The 20,707-nt window shown below is 38.0% G+C and overlaps 1 protein-coding gene and 1 long non-coding RNA gene across 2 annotated transcripts; one reads left to right on the forward strand and one right to left on the reverse strand.

Annotated features, from left to right (window-relative positions):
* The first annotated feature begins 2,747 nt into the window (after nucleotides 1-2,747).
* LOC118276933 (proton-coupled amino acid transporter-like protein pathetic) lies at nucleotides 2,748-16,709 on the forward strand. The gene is made up of 9 exons (XM_035595556.2): nucleotides 2,748-2,903; nucleotides 8,036-8,181; nucleotides 10,071-10,215; nucleotides 11,787-11,917; nucleotides 12,624-12,853; nucleotides 13,454-13,651; nucleotides 15,071-15,176; nucleotides 15,497-15,713; nucleotides 16,490-16,709. The coding sequence occupies exons 1-9, from the start codon at nucleotides 2,883-2,885 to the stop codon at nucleotides 16,682-16,684; spliced, it is 1,389 nt and encodes a 462-aa protein (XP_035451449.1). The 5' UTR covers nucleotides 2,748-2,882; the 3' UTR covers nucleotides 16,685-16,709.
* A 565-nt stretch (nucleotides 16,710-17,274) lies between these two features.
* Nucleotides 17,275-19,054, reverse strand: LOC126911626 (uncharacterized). The gene is made up of 2 exons (XR_007706138.1): nucleotides 18,805-19,054; nucleotides 17,275-18,381 (listed from the first exon to the last, which is right to left on the reverse strand). It is a non-coding gene; the product is annotated as an uncharacterized LOC126911626 (long non-coding RNA).
* Between the last annotated feature and the right edge of the window lie 1,653 nt (nucleotides 19,055-20,707).

The following is a 20,707-nucleotide window of genomic DNA, read 5'->3' on the forward strand; positions in this document are numbered from 1 at the left end:
GAAAAAAATCCAAGTGCTTTTATTTGTGTGCAAAATGCGTGACGTAGTTTTACACCTTCATCAAAATTGTATTAAGCGACATCTACTAGTTTATCGCCGAACTTGGTATACGCTCGGCACATGTGTTCTCCAGAATTTCTAAACTCGGTAGCTACTGAAAACATATAAAAAACTACTTAGCTAGTTCAGAGCCTTAAAGGTTAGGGGGAGATACAGTGCATTTTAATGTAGGGTGCTCTTTTTTATTGTCATGTCATGAGACACATATTGTAACAAGGCGTATTTCGTGCCATGCATCGGAAAACAAATTCAGACTCTTTGAAATTTCCAAAAAAGGGCCCAAACCCGATAATAAACTCCTTCATAATAAGGTAGATGACTAATTTTTATTTTTATGACCGTCTTGTAGATTATTTTAAGATATTTGAAACGTATTTTTTATTTTCTTACGGAAACAAATACTTTTGAAGATATATAGATTTGAAATATCGCGTGACGGCACTTCTAGGTACATTTTATACGTAGAAATGGCGTATTTTCTCCCATTACTGATCATTCATTTATTTGTAACGTTTTATCTAAATAGAGAAAATTAAAAAATACGTGTCTAATATTTTTTCATTACCCAACTGACGGACTAAATAGATTTTAAATTTCCATACCCCTTCATCATCCCAATTACTTGGTCCAACCTCAGAATTACTACGCAATCATGCAACGAACCGCTGCGCTATACGAATAATTATTTTCTATTCCATTCAATTTACTGTTTTCCTCAAAATGCAACCGGTTTGCGTATGGCTTGCCAAACTTGTATATAACCGGGTTTCTGCATACGGTGTACAAATTATGCTTTTTGCTTGAAATTGCCTTGCCTGCAGCGGAGCCCTAACCCAACACCTATTACGATACATCTCTAAGGAGACGTGCGTCTCCCATAGGAAGATACACCTGCAACTCTAAAAGTATGTAGGAAACTGCTTATTAATATCTTTGTTACATTTAGCACTGTAATATTTCGTCACTAATTCCCTTCCCTTGTCGAGCCAGGTCATTCACATACCTTGTACCTGATACCTAAGAAATCTGGAAATTGAATTCTAGACAAGAAGTGGTAATATACTTTACATAGAATAATCCAAAAGTTTTGTAACCAATATAAAAGTATCTAACTATTATATTATAATTTGATAGTGTAAATTGCGATTTGAAAAATATCTGATCATATACAACGTGTAACAAAAAGGGGTATACATATCAAGTACACGGCTTCTAGATAACATAACAAACGATACGGTAAGGGTTTTTAAACTCATTTTTTCATGGTACCAAGTTATGAATTTTTCAATTCGCGCCGCCGCGTGATTCAAAATTAGGTAGACAGGTATTAGGCGATCAGATTGAGAGAATAAATGTTTCGTAATATTAGCGAGTGATCCCTGTAGTGTTGTGACACGTTTTTATGATTTAAAATCAAAAACTATGCGATATCAGTTATTTGGTACAAAAAAATTTTTAAACGTATTTTAAGCTGAAACTTCGTGTAGAGACTCTATTCAACCTGTATTCATCAGGGCTTCTTGATGTATATGGGTATTTTGTTACACGTTGTATAAGGACGGCGATAAAAACTCATAATATTTAGTTTTAATTTGTAGAACTACCATGAAAACAGTGTTGATATACTTTTCGAGTCGCTCGTGCCTTTCGACATAGTGATTTGGTAGGCTCAGTTATAATCGATAACGTATAACTCTGGAAAAGTTATTGTTTGAGATTAGTTAATGCGAGACTCTGTAGTTGACAGTTCCATTTGAATATCGCTTATTTTTACTCCATCAAGATTTTCTTATTACTATCATCTCTAGTCGGAACCCTTAGTCCAACACATCTAATAATATAAAAATATATAATCACATAATACTTGTAAGTTAACTAGGAAAACCTCAATAACGAAAGCCTTGTTGGTCGAGTGGTCGAAAATTTCTCATTAGTAACACGGAGCCTGGAATTGTGCCCAGTATAAGTCAATCGACTTATTGCATTTAAAGGGTATACTCCTTTTTAAAAAGGCCGGCAACGCATCTGTGACTCCTCTGGTGTTGCGGGTGTCCATGGGCGGCGCTGATCGCTTACCATCAGGTGACTCGTTAGCTCGTTTGCCTACTATTCCATAAAAAAAAATACTTTTAAAACAAAAGTGAGTGAAGCAAAAAGTGAGTGTACATTGTATAGCGGCATCATATGCCTTAATGTTGCAACGAAAAGCAACCACGAATACTTTTAACATTAATAAATTATAATGATTTTTCTTGAAAAGAAACCTACTAATAATCTAAGAATCTAAATGCGAAAGTTTTTGTGTATGTTTGTTCCTCAATCACGTCAAAATGTTTAAAAGGATCGGAATGAAATTTGGAACAAGGGTAGATTATGGTCTGGAATAGCAAATAGGACACGTGATACGCTGATGCTGATGCCTGATTCGGAGCTGCGAACTACCTAGCGGGTTTACCGGAGCTCCGGCTCAAAGCAGGAGTAGGAACAAGCTGGTTTTTAGTCAGTAAGAGTCTTTATTTTTGTCTGACACTCCCTCTTGCCTCGCCCAAGACGGGAGAAGTCATTGGATGATTCTACCCCCTTAAAAAATGGCACTATTTATCCCACTTATCCAACGGGACCGCAGGCAAACTTGCTGGAAGACGCTAGTAAAGTAATAATTAATGCTGTGTACGTTTTCTTGCACTGAAGTGTACGCGGTATGGCAGAGGCGTCTTTGGTGAACATTTAATTGACACAAGATCAGGCTTGTCGGGGATATGGTTGTGTTCAGTGTTTGAAGTTGTTTTTTTTTAAAGAAATAAAATTGTGTTTTAAGAAATATGGAATTGAATTCAAATTATGTGAGTATTAGTATCTACCTTTTTTATCTATACTAAACAATATAATTATGTGAAAGTGTGTGTATCTGTTTATTTGTCCGTCTTTCACGGCAAAATGTAGCATTGATTTGTCTTTATTTTTTAAATGAAAATAGTTGAAGGTATGGAATATGACATAGGCTATTCTTTTTCTCATCCTAAAGGTCGGTTCATATCTGATGTATACGTCGAGCGTATCATCGGTTGAGTGCTAACGGTCAACTGTTTTTCTCACGGAATACAGAAAACTAATAGTTTAACTAATAGTTTTTTCTATTCCATGGTTTTTCTATACATTTGTATGTTCTGGCGTTACGCGACCGATAAAAAGCGAAAAAATCGGACCTATACAACGTGTAACAAAAACCGGCCAAGTGCGAGTCGGACTCGCTCATGAAGGGTTCCGCAACAGCAAGTAGATGACATAATATAAAAGTTGTAAAATAACTTGGTTTTACATAGTGTTTGTATGAACGACAAAGTTATATTTGCGGTTTTTGAAAATGTTTTATTTCTTAAAAACTAAAAATGATATCTCGTTCAAACCAATTTTCGTTGTTAGTTTCCATTGAAATCTACAGCATATATTTTTTTTCAGTTTTCTCACTCTCTTATTTTAAAAGTTAGAGGCGGGGGGACACACATTTTTCCACTTTGGAAGCGTCTAACTTTCAAACGATTGATTTCGACGAAAAGTGGTTTTAGGAACCTTAATGTATTTTTTAAAGACCTATCCATAGATACCAATCACGGACATGTAACCTGAAAAAAAAAAGTTTTTGAATCAGTTCCATGTATGGAGTTAATACCCTTTAATTTTTAAATTTATTAATTTTTATTCAAAATTATAATAGCGGTTACCGAAATACACCATCTTACAAAGTTTCAACTATGTAGGCCCAACAGTTTCGGAAATAAATGGCTGTGACATACGGACGAACGGACGGACGGACAGACGGACAGACGGACAGACAGACAGACATGACGAATCTATAAGGGTTCCGTTTTTTGCCATTTGGCTACGGAACCCTAAAAAGGGGGTATACATATCAAGTGCACGGTTTCTAGATAACATAACAAACGATACGGGAAGGGATTTTTAAACTCATGTCTTCATGGTACCAAGTTATGAATTTTTGAAATCACGCCGGCGCGCGATTCAAAATTAGGTAGACAGGTACTAGGCGATCAGATTGACATAAGAAATGTTTCGTGATATTAGCGAGTGACCCCTGTAGTGTTGTGACACGTTTGTATGATTTGAAATCAAGAACTATGCGATACCAAGTATTTGGTACTAAAATTTTTTTAAACGTATTTTAAGCTGAAATTTTGTGTAGAGATTCCATTCAACCTGTATTCATCAGGGCTTCTTGATGTATATGGGTATTTTGTTACACCCTGTATATTTTACTAAATCCTGACAGCAACTTTTTGTTAATCTACATCAAATACATTTAAATCCAGTGGTCACTGTTGCTTCTCTACCAGAGATATGCTATGTAGCTATGCTGCGAGGATGTAATAGGTATACTGTGAAACTATGTGACCGTTTACACTGATACTAAGCCATGTAACGGTGCGAATAAAATGTGCTATAAAAATGTACTGCCACAAAGTAGCTGCACGAGGAAGATGGGCATCTCGAATATGCGATGTATCGACAGTAGGGAAACTATCTATAGTACACATCTACTAAATTACAGATTAGTTTGTTTAATAGTTCTAGTCGTCATATAAACAACTACCAAAACCGGCGACCTCAGTTTCGCCGCCAATGATTTTCCCTGTATTCCTGCTCTTCTCTTCAATTTTTCCTGATTTTTTCTGTGCTATAAACCTCACGGAGCCCTCTCCAACGAATGCAAAACCGTGGAAATCGGTTCATGCGTTCTGGAGTTATAGCGTCGGGAAGGAAAACCCGACTTATTTTGATATTATAGATAATAAGTAGTGTTATTTTAGACATAGTTTACGGAACACAGATAATTTAAAATAACCCCATACGAGATTGTGCTCTAATAACAAATCATTCTGTATAAAGTTAAAGATTTAGTTTGTTAAAACACGATGATCTTCGAAACTAGTGGTACTGCGATTTTATAAAATTCTTTTGCACGCGCTGCGATCAATAGGAGCTATGGAGCGTGGTAGCGTGGTGGGTAGCTTTTTATGGAATAAGTCGGTAAACGAGTAGACGGATTACCTGATGGTAAGCAATCGCCGCCGCTCATGGACACTTGAAATACCAGGAGCGTTACAAGTACGTTGCCGGCCTTTTGGGGGTTAAGAATTTAAGGGTTGTTGGGGAATCGGGGATTTTGAAAGGGGATAATTGGGCCTCCTAGGTAGCTAGTTTTCATCTATAAAAATTTTCTTCTCCTCTAATAACATCTTCTGATTTGTTTCCTGTGTTTTCACGGTTGTATCTACTGTAGATCCTGGCTTACAGGAGTTGCAGCGGTATGGGAGGTTGGCGGTTGGTGGCGGGCAAAAAGTTAATCTTATTTTATATTCAAAATGTAAGAAATATCCTTGATAATGTAGTAGATATTATCATGCTTAGCCCAAAGGCGTAATTAAAGTGAATTAAGTTTGAGGTAAAGTAGGTAGGTACTAGATTTTCCTTATCGAGGAGATAAGAATCCTAAGGTCAGCTCATACCGAGACGCGACGCGATGGTGCTACTTAGTCTATTATAATAATACTCGCAAAATCGTATTAAATTGTTGAAATATCCTAATAAAACCCGGAGCTGCTAACTACCGGGTTTACCGGGGCTCCGGCTCGAAAAGCAGGAGTAGGAACGGGGTGGTTTTTAATCAGTAAGAGTTTGACACTCCCTCTCGCCTCTCCCAAGGTGGAAGAAGTCATTGGATGATTTTACCCCAAAAAAAAACCTAATAAAACAAACAGAACTTGTAAAAATTTGCAATATTGTTTAATTTAGCATCTATTGTTTATTTGTTATTGTTAACAGACTAATCTCCAGGAAGTGGTGAGGGTTGTCACGTATTTGACGCGCAGAACACCGTGCAAAATGACACTTAACACGTTGCTTGTTTACACGCAACATGCTGTTGAGCAACAAAAAATATTGTCAAGTGGAGACACCCGTTGAACCCAACATGTTGCAACCAAAATCAGCTTGTTGAGCAACACTTTATACAGAATTTTGCGCGTTAAATGTGGCTTAGTGGATACGGGACTTTAGTGTTTATTAATATTAGGTATTAGATATATTATAATGAGTTTAATGTCTGTGTTAATAAGATAACATATTCATATAACATTTCATTGACACTGGTTATAAACACGTGTTTCTTGTGTTTATTTAATTTTGAGACTTATATAAATGCTACGACAGTCCATAATACAATCAACAAGGACTTTGTTTCACCGGGACACCATGGCGGAGCCACTGTTATGCCCGTAAGCTACCAAACCTCCTGTTATCTGCTACTCCGGTTCTCGAATGCGAGTTTCATTTCATTCGTTAACTTTTGATGGAGGAGATGTACGAAATCTGCGAAGTTTCGGACGAAACTTCGTTTATCGTTGAATTAGAGTAGGCCTCCAGAGTCGCTATATTACACTATCAAAAGTTGCTGTATCAAAATTGACCTCGAAGAAATAGCACTGGCGGTTAGAGTAATTAGTGGTGACGTGACCAGGTTCGATGCGCGACCACCATCTACTTCTACGAAATACCAATTACCTACTTACTTTTAAAATTACCTATTACAAAATCAATAAAAGAAGTAAGTAGGCATCTTTAAGACAACGTTTATTTAATTATAAAAGTCATTAAATTAATAGTTGATGTAATAAAAAAACCAGTTGAAACTTCCTTGAACGAGAATGCATCACGTATTGTTAGAGTAATCAATCGCACGGTTGGTGCAGAGGTTTAATTGTGGGAGAGCCATGCTTCGGCACGAATGGGCTGGCTCGACCGGAGTGATACCACGGCCTCACAGAAAACCCACGTGATACAACGCTTGCATTGTGTTTTGTTGTGTGAGTGAGGTTACCGGAGGCCCTATTTCCCCTATCCCAATCTTCCCAATCCCCGATTCCCCAACAACCCTTAAATTCCTAACCCCAAAAGGCCAGCAACGCACTTATAACGCCTTTGGTGTTTGAAGTATCCATCGGGTGATACGTCAACTCGTTTATCCGCGTGTTCCATAAAATAAAGTAGCTGGCTGGTTAGATTCTCATATGAAACAACTTCATTATTTGCCTATAATAGTATCCATTTCTGAGCAAAGACCTCGGAAAAGGTTTGAGCATTAATCATCATATTAACTTATAATTAGAAATTGATACCTTTATACTCACGATACTGCATAAAAATCAAGGTCACAGTCAAAACCAAACGACCTTCAATTTTATGAGACAACAGAATAATAAAAAACTCATTTGTAATCAATTATCACTTTAAATTGTTTCATGGGTAGGTCATGAACCATACTCCTCATTCTGTGAACAGCTGTTGTGTGTGTAAATTAGACCCGTTTTGATAGCACGTGCCTAACTAGACGCAATTCCGACAACATAAAACTATCAAGCAACATAATGTTCCTATCCTTATAATCCGCTGCGAACAGCCTAGCGGGTTTACCGGGGCTCCGGCTCCAAAAGCAAGAGAAGGAGTCTGACACTCCCTCTCGCCTCATTCATAATTAGAAGTCATTGGATGGTGTTCGAAATCCCACCATAATACTTGTACTTATACAAATTTAATATGACACTTCACACTATTATTATAAATGTGAAAGTTTGTTTGTTTGTTAGGGTGGTCGTCGACTGAACGGATTTTGATAAAATTTGGTACTTATACATAGGGGTATGAGCTGACGTGGGTGATAGGACTTTTTGTCCCACTATAAGGCGAACTTATATACCTACTGATACTGATATTGTGATGATGATGTTGATATCAGCTACAAAACCTATAGTACTGAACAAAAGCCTATAACCTCAATGATCTCTAGATCACCCGCTTTGAAGCAACCTGCATTGCGTCATAATATAGCTTATGAACGTTCTACACTGCGATTGTCTGTAATTTATTCTTATTAAAAACGTCATATTTTTCTTATTTACAGGGGAATCACACAAATGTGGAAAGTCCAGATCCTGCCGCTAAACATACATCTCATTTACCAACGGACAATAAGCCTAAATATGTATTGCATTCAGAAAAGGACACGTACGACTTTACTGCACAAAGATGTGTGGAGAAACCTACAAAGTAAGTGCGAATTTTTATAATACATGCTTTTAAAGGTTTTGCCATTTCTTCTCAGAGTAGTCCGATAGGAAATGCCGGCCTCATCTAGTTATTTAAAAAATTGACGTGTAAAAGAGTTACATTCTAACCTATTTGCAAAAATAAATATCATTTATCATTTACATACATAACCTCACGCCTGTCTCCCATAGTAGGCTGAGACAATGCTACGATTCTTACAAACCTCTTTCCCTTCATCAACAGTCATAATTTTTTTATGCACGCTGGTCGGTTAAATGTACTTTGAATTTGGCCCTTTTTTAATATATGTATCGCCAATCTGGTCTCTATATGTCTGTATAGGGCGCCCTCTTCCGATAGCCCCGTTCATATCCGCCTTGTATATTTCTTTCATAATTCTGCTTTCAACCATCCTTTCTACATGTCCAAACATTCCTTTTTCAATCCTTGTCACTACATCGTGCTATTAGCATAGTTTACTATAATAAGAATTGGCCAATTATTTTGTCCCCAAAAAATAAAACCTAAAAATAATTTTAAAGTTATCCTTACGAATAACTACCGGAAATATATTATTAAGGATGGGACCGTTGACATATGTCGGGCATGTCATAGTCCTGGTGAATCCATAAGACATATAATTTCTGGTTGTGGTCGTTTGGCTAATGGTGAATATTTGCATAGACATAATCAGGTGGCCAAGATTATCCACCAGCAACTTGCTTTGCAGTACCAACTTGTTGAGTTTGAGGTTCCATACTACAAGTATGTGCCCGATCCAGTTCTCGAAAACTGCCATATCACATTGTACTGGGATCGATCTATCATCACTGACAGGACTATTGTAGCCAATAAACCTGATATAGTGGTGATAGACCGACAAGCGCGCCGCACGATAATAATCGATATCACCATCCCTCATGACGAGAACCTCGTGAAAGCTGAAAAAGATAAACAAATAAAATATCTTGACTTGGCTCACGAGGTTGTCGACATGTGGAATGTGGATTCGGCTATCATTGTGCCGATAGTCGTGTCGGCCAATGGATTAATTCCCAACAGCCTCGACAACCACCTTAGGAGGCTGGGGTTGGGCGGATGGATCAAGGGCCTGATGCAGAAGGCAGTACTCCTCGAAACGGCACGTATTGTGAGGAGGTTTCTGTCTCTGGAGCCCTAACCACCGGTGGCTTGGACCATGCTCCCGCTACTGGTCGGCTCCTATTTTTATATTTTTAAATATTATTTTATTTTATATGTGTAGTATTTAAAAATGTAAATCTAGAGAATGTTAAACAAATAAACGATAATTTTAAAGAACAGTGGTCGCTATTTATCATTCTTAAACATTAGAGTATCGAATTCAACACGAAGGTTGAATCATTTAAGGATGAAATACAGCAACAAACAAATTGATGTTAATATTATACCGTCAATAAGTATCTGTAATAGTAGCACTGCAATTATTAATAACTACGTCAAGAATGTGACGTCATTACAAGAATAGTATAGGTACCTTTTTATTAATGTGTGGGACAGCCACGCTTCGGCACGAATGGACCCGCCGGAGTCATACCACGGCCTCACAGAAAACCGACGTCAAACAAAGTTTGCCTTGTGTTTCGTTGTGTGAGTGAGGTTACCGGAGGTCCAATTGCCCCCTTTCCAATCCTCGATTCCCCAACAACCCTTAAATTCTTAACCCCCAAAAGGCCGGCAACGCACTTATAATGCTTCTGGTGTTCCGGGTGTCCATGGGCGACAGCGATTGCTTACCATCAGGTGATACGCCTGACTGTTTACCGGCTTGTACCATAAAAAGAAAATCTTAGAAATGTCCGCGTCACTCAAACATTACAGTCATGTGGATTTTTTTTTTTTGTTTTCAGTGCACTGGAATCAATGGGGCATTTAATTAAAGGATGCTTGGGCGGAGGTATCTTAGGTATTCATGAGGCGTACATGAAGTGCGGTCTATGGACGTCCTTAGTAGTAACAATTATATTCGGATTCTACATCGGTTACTGTGTACATGTAAGTCATCTACGATAACATAGTTTACTCACGTAAATTAATGGAGAAATGCTCTACTAGTTTCGAGTTACCGATGGACCCTTCATCATGAACAGCGTGTGATCTACGACAACATTATACTCTTATTTTAACTAAAAATCACGGTTTACTCATGTAAGTTCAAAATTGGTTTAACCTAGTATTATATGATAAAAAGACAAAATGTATTAGATTTGTTTTGCCAAATGTTAAGACTAACCAATGCGATGTATTATTAAATAGTCAGAAATTAGAATTTGTAAAAGAGACTACTTCCCTAGGAATCACTGTAGATGACAAATTGCAGTGCCTCACTGTACGTTATACAATTATTGTAAATGTGAGAGCCCTGTAATTAACTAAAATCAAATTAGAATAGTAGAATGCATTTATGTCAGCTTGGAGTTGTCATGCTCATTCAAAGGTCTCATTGGCGGTGGCACGGGCATTGGATCGCTCGATTCCCTGCAACATGGTTGAGTTGGGCGGTGCTGGTGTACGTGTCATGTTCGTGAACGGGCGCTGTCAACTGGGACTGGTCAGCTCCGGACTGCATTAATTTTTATTGTCCTCTAGGTTATTTTCTTTTTCTGTCAGTGGTTCTTTGACTGTATATTAGTTTTACATTGTTCTCACATAGTTGAAGTAATCAAAACAATGTAACCAAGAATTGTATTGTAAATCTGATTGAAAAAGAGTAACCTATGGAGTTTCTTGCTCGTTCTTCTCCATAGGAATCTACACTTTGGAACGAGCAAATAGCTTCACTAGAGGACTGACCGACAGACAGACGTTATTAAAATTATTATATTTGCTTTGACGTTCAAAAGTGCCTTCCTGGTCTATTTGAAATAAATGATTTTGACTTTGACTTTGACATTGTTCTCACATAGTTGAAGTAATCGAAACAATGTAACCAAGAATTGTATTGTAAATCTGATTGAAAAAGAGTAACCTATGGAGTTTCTTGCTCGTTCTTCTCCATAGGAATCTACACTTTGGAACGTTTAATATTATTATATTTGCTTTGACGTTCAAAAGTGCCTTCCTGGTCTATTTGAAATAAATGATTTTGACTTTGACTTTGAAATTAATTGAGAAAAGCTCTACTAGTTTCGAGTTACCGAGGGACTTTTCATCATGTGCAGCGTGTGCAGACGCGGCGACGTCATCATGAGCTTCATCATAAGCAGTTTGTGATAATCAATGTACGTAGAGCGTTTCTCCATTCATTTACCTAGAGGGACTCTCCCTCTATGACTTGAAACTAGTCTTTTTTTTGAAAGGGGAAAATCATCCAGTGACTTCTCCCTTGGGCGAGGCGAGAGGGAGTGCCAGACTCTTACTGACTAAAAACCACCCCGTTCCTTCTCCTGCTTTTCGAGCCGGAGCCCCGGTAAACCCGCTAGGTAGTTCACAGCTCCGGATCAAGTCTAACATTCTAATGAACAGCGTGTGCGATCGCGGCGACGTCGCGCAGACTACTTATTAGGCTATTCCCGCCAATTACGTGAGTAAACCGGTATTTTTATTTCATACAATTTTTGTTTCAGTTATTAGTTAGTTCTGCGCAAACGTTATACCAGAGGCTTCATCTTCCACATATGTCGTATCCTGATGTCGCAGAGGCAGCTTTAGAAGTAGGACCCTTTGTTAGTCTAAGAAAATACAGCAAATGGTTCAGGTAACCATAATTATTTAACTTTTTAAGTGTAGGAGAGCCATACTTCGGCACGAATGGGCCGGCTCGACCGGAGTGATACCACGGCCTCACAGAAAACCCGACGTGAAACGCTTGCGTTGTATTTCGTTTAAGTGAGATTACCGGAGGCCCAATTCCCCCATCTCAATCTTCCCAATCCCCGATTCCCCAACAACCCTTAAATCCTTAACCCGAAGGCCGCCAAAGCACGTGTAACGCCTGTGGTGTTTCAAGTGTCCATGAGCGGCGACGATTACTTACCATCAGGTGATCCGTCTGCTCGTTTGCCGGCTTATTCCATTAGGCTAAGTTTATATGATCGCGTGGAGCCGCGCGGAACTTTCGACCGCGCGGTACAAGATCGAAGTAAACAGAGAATGCTCTTACGCGCGAGAATGCTTATACTCGCGCGACAACGCGCGCGTCCGCGCGGTCAAATGAACTTAGCCTAAAAAAGGTATGGCTGTCGCACTACAGGGCAAAGGCCTACTACAACTCTGTCTAAAGCCTTTTGCGGTCAATGCTTGTCATAGGACCTAGGTCCTGTCATTGGCTCAATATCCTATGACATAGGATATTGAGTTCGTCCCGCCCTTTCCTTTTGGGCCTACCGCAACGTGCTGCCGTCCAGGCTCGTTCTACTCCAACTCCCACGATCCTTATTTTTAGAGAATATTTAATGTTTCAGATATACAGTGGACTTGGTGATATGTTTAGACCTTTTTGGAGCTTGCTGCGTCTATCAGATCATTATAGCGAAGACCATACAGCAGGTTGTAAATACTGATGCGGAATTAGAAGACCTTTCTTATTTAAGACTTTATGTTCTAAGTCTACTGGTGCCAATTCTATTACTCTGCATGATCAGAACGTTGAAATATTTGGCACCTTTTACTTTAATCGCTGATGTGTTTATAGGTGAGTGTTAATTTATGGACATTTAATAGCTTCAGTGTCCTTAGTATGAGTTTGCTTTATGTTTAAAGTACTCGAAACGAGAGCGCGTTTGACGCTCTGATTGGTCGGTGCGAATGAACTAACCAATCAGCACGCTGAATGCGCTCTCCTTTCGATTATTTCGATTTTTAAAGCAAACTCGTACTAAGGATACAGGTGTTCAATCATAAGCTAAGCAAATATAAGACTATTTATTTATCCATACACGGCCGTGACGACTTCCTAAATAAATAATGATGTCAAGATTTAACAATTTAATACTTAATAGTGAGTAATAATAAAGACTGCCTCGTTGGTCGAATGGTCGCAAGTGCGACTGCCGAACAAGGGGTCTCCGGTTCGATTCCGGGTCGGGCAAACGTAGTCTGGAACTGTGTCCAGTATATGGCAATAGGTTCACCCCTATTACATGGGATTTATAACACAAATGGTGAAAAGTTGGTGTACATTGTAAAGCGGTATTACGTGCCTTAATGTGCACCTCTGCCTACCCCTTCGAGGATAAAAGGCAGATGTTGTGTGTGTGTGTGAGTATTAATGGTAAATTCCTTCTGATTACAGTGACCTGTGTTGTAGCAACGATAGTCTATAGCCAACAGGCGGCCCCAAAGATCTCAGAAGTACCAGCGTGGAAAGATGTCATTGGATTTTTCGAATTTTGTGGCATTGTAACGTTCAGCATGGAAGGAGTCGGTGTCTCGTTGCCTATTGAAAATAACATGAAGAATCCCAAACAATTTCCTTTGGTTTTGTGTGCCGGTAATTATTTTAATATAGTCGACATGTTAATCTTTAAGATATATATCTCTTCCTCGTTGGTCTAGTGGTCGCAAGTGCTCCGTGGACGCATTTATGATTATTTCTACGCAAGATGCATGAATTCGTCTTGCAATCGTCAATTGACGAATATAAATGTTATTACCTAACCTAAACCTAACCTAAACCTAACCTAAACCTAACCTAAACCTAACCTAAACCTAACCTAAACCTAACCTAAACCTAACCTAAACCTAACCTAAACCTAACCTAAACCTAACCTAAACCTAACCTAAACCTAACCTAAACCTAACCTAAACCTAACCTAAACCTAACCTAAACCTAACCTAAACCTAACCTAAACCTAACCTAAACCTAACCTAAACCTAACCTAAACCTAACCTAAACCTAACCTAAACCTAACCTAAACCTAACCTAAACCTAACCTAAACCTAACCTAAACCTAACCTAAACCTAACCTAAACCTAACCTAAACCTAACCTAAACCTAACCTAAACCTAACCTAAACCTAACCTAAACCTAACCTAAACCTAACCTAAACCTAACCTAAACCTAACCTAAACCTAACCTAAACCTAACCTAAACCTAACCTAAACCTAACCTAAACCTAACCTAAACCTAACCTAAACCTAACCTAAACCTAACCTAAACCTAACCTAAACCTAACCTAAACCTAACCTAAACCTAACCTAAACCTAACCTAAACCTAACCTAAACCTAACCTAAACCTAACCTAAACCTAACCTAAACCTAACCTAAACCTAACCTAAACCTAACCTAAACCTAACCTAAACCTAACCTAAACCTAACCTAAACCTAACCTAAACCTAACCTAAACCTAACCTAAACCTAACCTAAACCTAACCTAAACCTAACCTAAACCTAACCTAAACCTAACCTAAACCTAACCTAAACCTAACCTAAACCTAACCTAAACCTAACCTAAACCTAACCTAAACCTAACCTAAACCTAACCTAAACCTAACCTAAACCTAACCTAAACCTAACCTAAACCTAACCTAAACCTAACCTAAACCTAACCTAAACCTAACCTAAACCTAACCTAAACCTAACCTAAACCTAACCTAAACCTAACCTAAACCTAACCTAAACCTGAGTAACTAAGTTGTGACTGCCTCGTTAGTGGTTGCAAGTGCGACTGCTAGGCCAAAGGTCTCGGGTTCGATTCCCGGGTCGGACAAGGTTAAACTGGGCTCTTTTCGATTTTACGAAAATTTCTCAATAGTAGCACAGAGTCTGGAATTATGTCCAGTATATGGCAATAGGCTCAGTTCCTCGTCAAACAGTTACGTGTGTAAGCCGATAACATAGGTAATAAGTAATACTTATTGCTTTGTTTTGATATTGAGCCTTAATAATAATTTGCAATTTTTTAACCAGGTATGACCGTGGTAGTCTCATTCTTGATACTGGTTGGATTCTTCGGCTACTGGGGCTTTGGAGAGAAGTCAATATCACCAGTAACATTAAATTTTCCTTCTGAAGTGTAAGTATTTATATGTATACTTAGTAACTAATATTTTATTTTTAACGAGGAACGCTTGACGACGACAACGCTTGACGAGGAACTCGAATAGTTTCAAGCCATGCTTGAGACTGCTACAGTAGCAACGCGATAATCGCCGCGTCATGTGTCGCGGAATGCTACTCATAATTATGAGTCTCTAAGCATGGCTTGAAACTAGTCGAGTTCCTCGTCAAACAGTTAAGTGAATAAGCCGATAGCATAATAATTAATTTAGTATGTCTCCCGAAAGTTATAATAAAATAAATGTCATAATAATATCTTTCAATTTTATTTTTCAGTTTCCCAACAATACTAAAAGTGTTAATGGCGATTATGATATTTGTGACGTTTGCCCTCAATTTTTGGGCTCCATTCAACTTGGTCTGGCATTACGTGTCTAAGAAACATAATCCGAAAAGATATTGGATTTGGGAGAGAATTTACAGGGCTACGTTTATAGTAATAATCACCGCTTTAGCTATTGCTTTCCCAAATATAGGAAACCTCATGGGATTAGTAAGTATTACTTCACTACATAGTATAAAACCAGCATTCTGCTGTCTGTCCCTATATATTATTAGACCTTTAAAACCATGCAACGGATTGTGATGCGGTTTACAAAATAACTCAAAAGCAAGTATCATTATAATATTACGTATAATTTCGTATAAGAAGAACCTTAAGTGATCAAGGGTCCTATCATTTAGAGGGGGAAAATCATCCAATGTGTTCTCCTGTTTGGGCGCGACGAGAGGGAGTGTTAGACTCTTACTGACTAAAAACCACCCCGTTCCTTCTCCTACTTTTCGAACCGGAGCCTCCACCACCTCATAGGCGCCAGTTGTTTCTACGCCACCGTCATTTTAAGGGCGGTCTCTGCGACCTGGCGCCCTAGGATCATGCCTAGTTTGCATTTATTATGGATAATTACGACTCTGTATTTCATTAAAACCAACTAAAGCAACGTCACGCCTTTTATTCCCGAAGGGATAGGCAGAGGTGCTCATTACGACACGTAATGCCGCTATACAAAGTACACCCACTTTTCACCATTTGTGTTATAAGTCCCATGTAATATATAGGGGGTGAGCCTATTGTTATATACTGGACAAAATTCCAGACTTCGTGCTACTACTGAGATATTTTCGAAAAACCGAAAACACCCCAGTAATACTTTGCCCGACCCGGGAATCGAACCCAATCGAACCCTAGACCCCTTGTTCGGCAGTCGCACTCGCGACCACTCGACCAACGAGGCAGTATTTCATTAATATTCCATTATTCTTTTTCAGCTCGGAGCATTCTGCTTGTCTAACATAGGATTTATATTCCCAGCCATCATAGAGTTGCTAGTTGTTTGGGAGACACCAGGTTTGGGAAAATACAAATGGCGCCTATGGAAAAACGTCTTTGTTATAATAATCGGAATTTTTCTATTTGTAGCTGGAACTTATTCTAACGCAAAAGGATTGATTTTAAATTTGTAAATAATAATATACCTATTACGTTTAAGTGGTTTTTAGTCTTATTTTTTTAGCTCTGACCTTGGAATACATGCACTTAATTTACCCAAATGGCCCCTTCACAATATTCCCAATCCCTGATTCCCCAACAACTTTAAATTTCTAATCCGAAAAAGGCTGGCAAACTCTTGTAACACCTCTGGTGCTTTGGTCGTCCAAGGGCGGTGGTGATTACCACAGAACATATAAAGAGAGTAGAAATGAAATAGTTCCTGATTTGTATCAGAACGCGTGTCGCCGTTTCTCCCACCCTTTAATTTCACTACAAGCAAGAGACCAATGTCTGAGCGGATTACCCCCACAAATAAATAACACACATTTAAATCTCGAATTTGCTATTGGTTGTCACACAAACGCAATGACTGCATTTGACGTACACTCTAACACGCATAAAAACTCATGTATGCTAGGGCGAGACAAAGGTCGATTGTTGATATCGATAAAATTTAAGTAATCTTGTTTTTGTTTTACAAGTATCGTTGAATATTGTGAAATTGTATTCATGCGAAATAGAAACCAAGTAATAAAAGTAAAATAAATAAAAAATACATAACTGAATTTTAAAACCAATTTTATTACTCAATAAGTTAAAAATCAGTAAAAAATAAATAAATCATAGGCACTTTTGAACGTCAAAGCAAATATAATAATATTAATAACGTCTGTCTGTCGGTCAGCTCTCTAGTGAAGCTATTTGCTCGTTCCAAAGTCTATGGAGAAGATCGAAGATCTGTTCGTTCGATCTTTTTCAATTAGATTCACAATACAATTCTTGATAACATTGCTTTTCTTTGCATCGATTGCTTGAACTATGTGAGAACAATGTAAAACTAATATTCAGTCAAAGCGATAGAAAAAAAACCTTAAGAACAACAAAATTAATACAGTCTGGAGCTGACCAGTCCCAGTTGACAGCGCTCGTTCACCAACATGGCACGTACACCAGCACCGTCCAACTCAACCATGTTGCAGGGAATCGAACGATCCAATGCCCGTGCCACCGCCAGTGAGACCTTTGAGTGAGCATGACAACTCTAAGCTGACACAAATGCATTCTACTAGTCTAATTTAGCTAATTACAGGGCTCTCACATTTACAATAATCTGTATAAAGTACAGAACACATTGAAATAACATGGTTATATTATTTCATTTTTTAAATTTACGAAAGATGATATTTTAAATATCGCCATTTTTAGACAAAAAAACTGATTTAAAGAGACTAATTTAAAATTTTCTAAAATAAAATCAGTTTACTTACTGAATTACACATTGCGATATTGTGCGGATAAACGCCTAATTTTAAGTTTCTTTTCCCTGACTTTGTTATTATGTAATTATCAACATCGAAATGTTGCGAACGAAATATGCTACATTTAGTAGGAATCCAGGAGCCCATAGTACAGGTTTTCCTAGTTTGGGTTCCTGAATCCCACCACTTGTCATTTCAATTGTTTTAAACCTGGTCGTGTAACTTGCTACATAATTTATTATACTTTTAATTATTATATAAGCTTAGTTTTTAAGACCAATGTCTGTATAAATATGGTGGAGATAAAAATATACGCAGTTTCTAATCTGTGTGGTGGAACTTGAAAAAAAAAATTAATTCTACCAGTTGTGTCAATCCACAATTTTGTTACACCTGGATCTGTTGGAAACCTAAAACATAATATTAAAATAAATCATATGTCACATTCTATAAAAAAATAAAAACATAAAACTCACTCAAAATCTATATTACTAATTAGTCGTAATAAATAATACTTATTATTTAAATTATAAAGTGTGCTATTGATTATAATAGACTGTATCATAGTAACAATCGACATTGATTACAAATTTGCCCAACACTATCGATGTCATAGATTTTGTGGAAATGAGCTTTTGTTTCGGTACTCGGGACTCTCGCAATGGACGTCATACATTGCGCGATTGCTCACGTAGTGCAAGATTGTACTCATCTATCGCAAGCAATGTATTACTATTAGTCTGCTTGCGATTATATCGTTTTTGTCTATAAATTTCATAATACTAATGTTATAATTACAAATATCACACGTATTTTTATGTTTTTGGACTTACCGGTGAAAAGAAATTCCTTCTCGTGCTATGCTACACACCTGGTTTCTTTTCCGACACGTTATAATAGCGCAAGACGGCATAATATAATATTTTTGCGGAGATACGTACGCTGTCAAAACATGACAGCGATTGCTAGCCGGTAAGTATGGACATTTGAGCGTTATGACAGCGCGCAGTACGCCGGCTCGCACCCTCGGTACGCGTGGCCCGCCCACAAGGCCAATCCAGTCTCTTTCTTTTATCCATGGTGATTACTTACCAACACATGATCCGTCTATTCGTTTAGGTACCGCCTTATACCCTGGGCCGTCACACTTAGAACAGACCACAGATAACAAAATCGTACCGTCAGCTCCATCTAAAACTCAACTCTCCAACTCTTCCCCTATATCTATATTAATGTATACGTGATGCAAAAACTTTTGACCCCTTTTTAGGAAAATTGCGCAGACGTAGGAGCATAAAATTTGGTACACTTATAGTTTATGTGTAGGAGAAATGCGGAACGCTAATATTTTTCAAAAATAATGCTTATAAAGTACATTAAATCAATAAATAAAACATTACACACACTACCATGCATAGTATCTGATCGTATTTGACAAAACGTCAAAATCGACAGATATTGCGATATTCTCACGTCTCATATGAATAGAGTTTTCCTGTTCATGATGCGCCGGACCACAAAATCAAACAAAGTGTAGACCACCGAGTGTGCACCCACACATGTTTTATGTGGTCCCTATTCTCAGTGTGGTACTGTGGTCCCTATTCTCAGTGTGGTACTGTGGTGCCTATTCTCAGTGTGGTACTGTGGTGCCTATTCTCAGTGTGGTACTGTGGTCCCTATTCTCAGTGTGGTACTGTGGTGCCGTTTCGACTGCTCGGCCACTATGTCGTAGAAAAAAAAAACTTATGTCAGCATTTCGAAGGAATTTGTAAAAGATGAACAGTGAAAACCGCAAATTCGAAGAGTCAATAATCAGAAAGTTATGTGGGTTTAACCGTGGCCGCGCAGTCCGCATGAATTCAACTGCGCGGCCACCAGTTCTCTTAAACGGAGCGTTGTAAAAGTCTAATTCCTTTTGCTAATCACTGACAGGATTTCGAAGAAAATGTAGATCATAAAAATAATGCCCTACTGTCTGTAGTTCACGACCTACATCACTCCAAAGTTTGGCCGCGCAGTCCGCACAAAGCGAACCGCGCGGCCACGAGTTTTTTTAATAGACCTTACACGGAGCTTAGTAGAAGTCCCATTCTTTTTGCTAATTACTGACACCATTTCGAAGAATATGTAGACAGTATAAATAAATCCTATAATTAAGAACTACAAGACCTGCAGAACTTAAAACCTATAATCGAAGGAAAAAATAGGGTGACCAAGATTTATAGTGTGTGAATCCAGGCTTTTTCCCATTTCAATATCATAGTATAAATATATCATCACTACACAATATACAAAGTCGCTTTTTTTGTCCCTCCCTATATCCCTATGTATAGATTTTAATGCGGTTTTTTTAATAGATAGTGATAGAAGAGGAAGGTTTATATGTATAATAATAAAATCCATTAAATAGGGGCTGTTATTTTTGATGTTTCTAACGTGATGTACAACGTTCGAAGTACTTCGCCCGCGCGTATTTAAACGTTTTTATAAACCTGTTCAGTAGTAGTTGCGCAAACACACACACACATTATTACAAACTTTCACGTTTATAATATTAGTAGGAAGTAGGATGCCTCAAAAAAAAGTATAGGGTAAAATAAAAGCTAGCTTGCAAAAGACAGATTTTTCATACTTTACATTTCAATTTTTTATTTATCGTGATATTTTGAAAAATGTACACTATATCTATATAAATTATAGCACATGTGTTATTCTGACATGTAAGCTATTTTA

This window comes from Spodoptera frugiperda, chromosome 17 (assembly GCF_023101765.2).
Source record: "Spodoptera frugiperda isolate SF20-4 chromosome 17, AGI-APGP_CSIRO_Sfru_2.0, whole genome shotgun sequence".
NCBI classification, from domain to species: Eukaryota; Metazoa; Arthropoda; class Insecta; order Lepidoptera; family Noctuidae; genus Spodoptera; species Spodoptera frugiperda.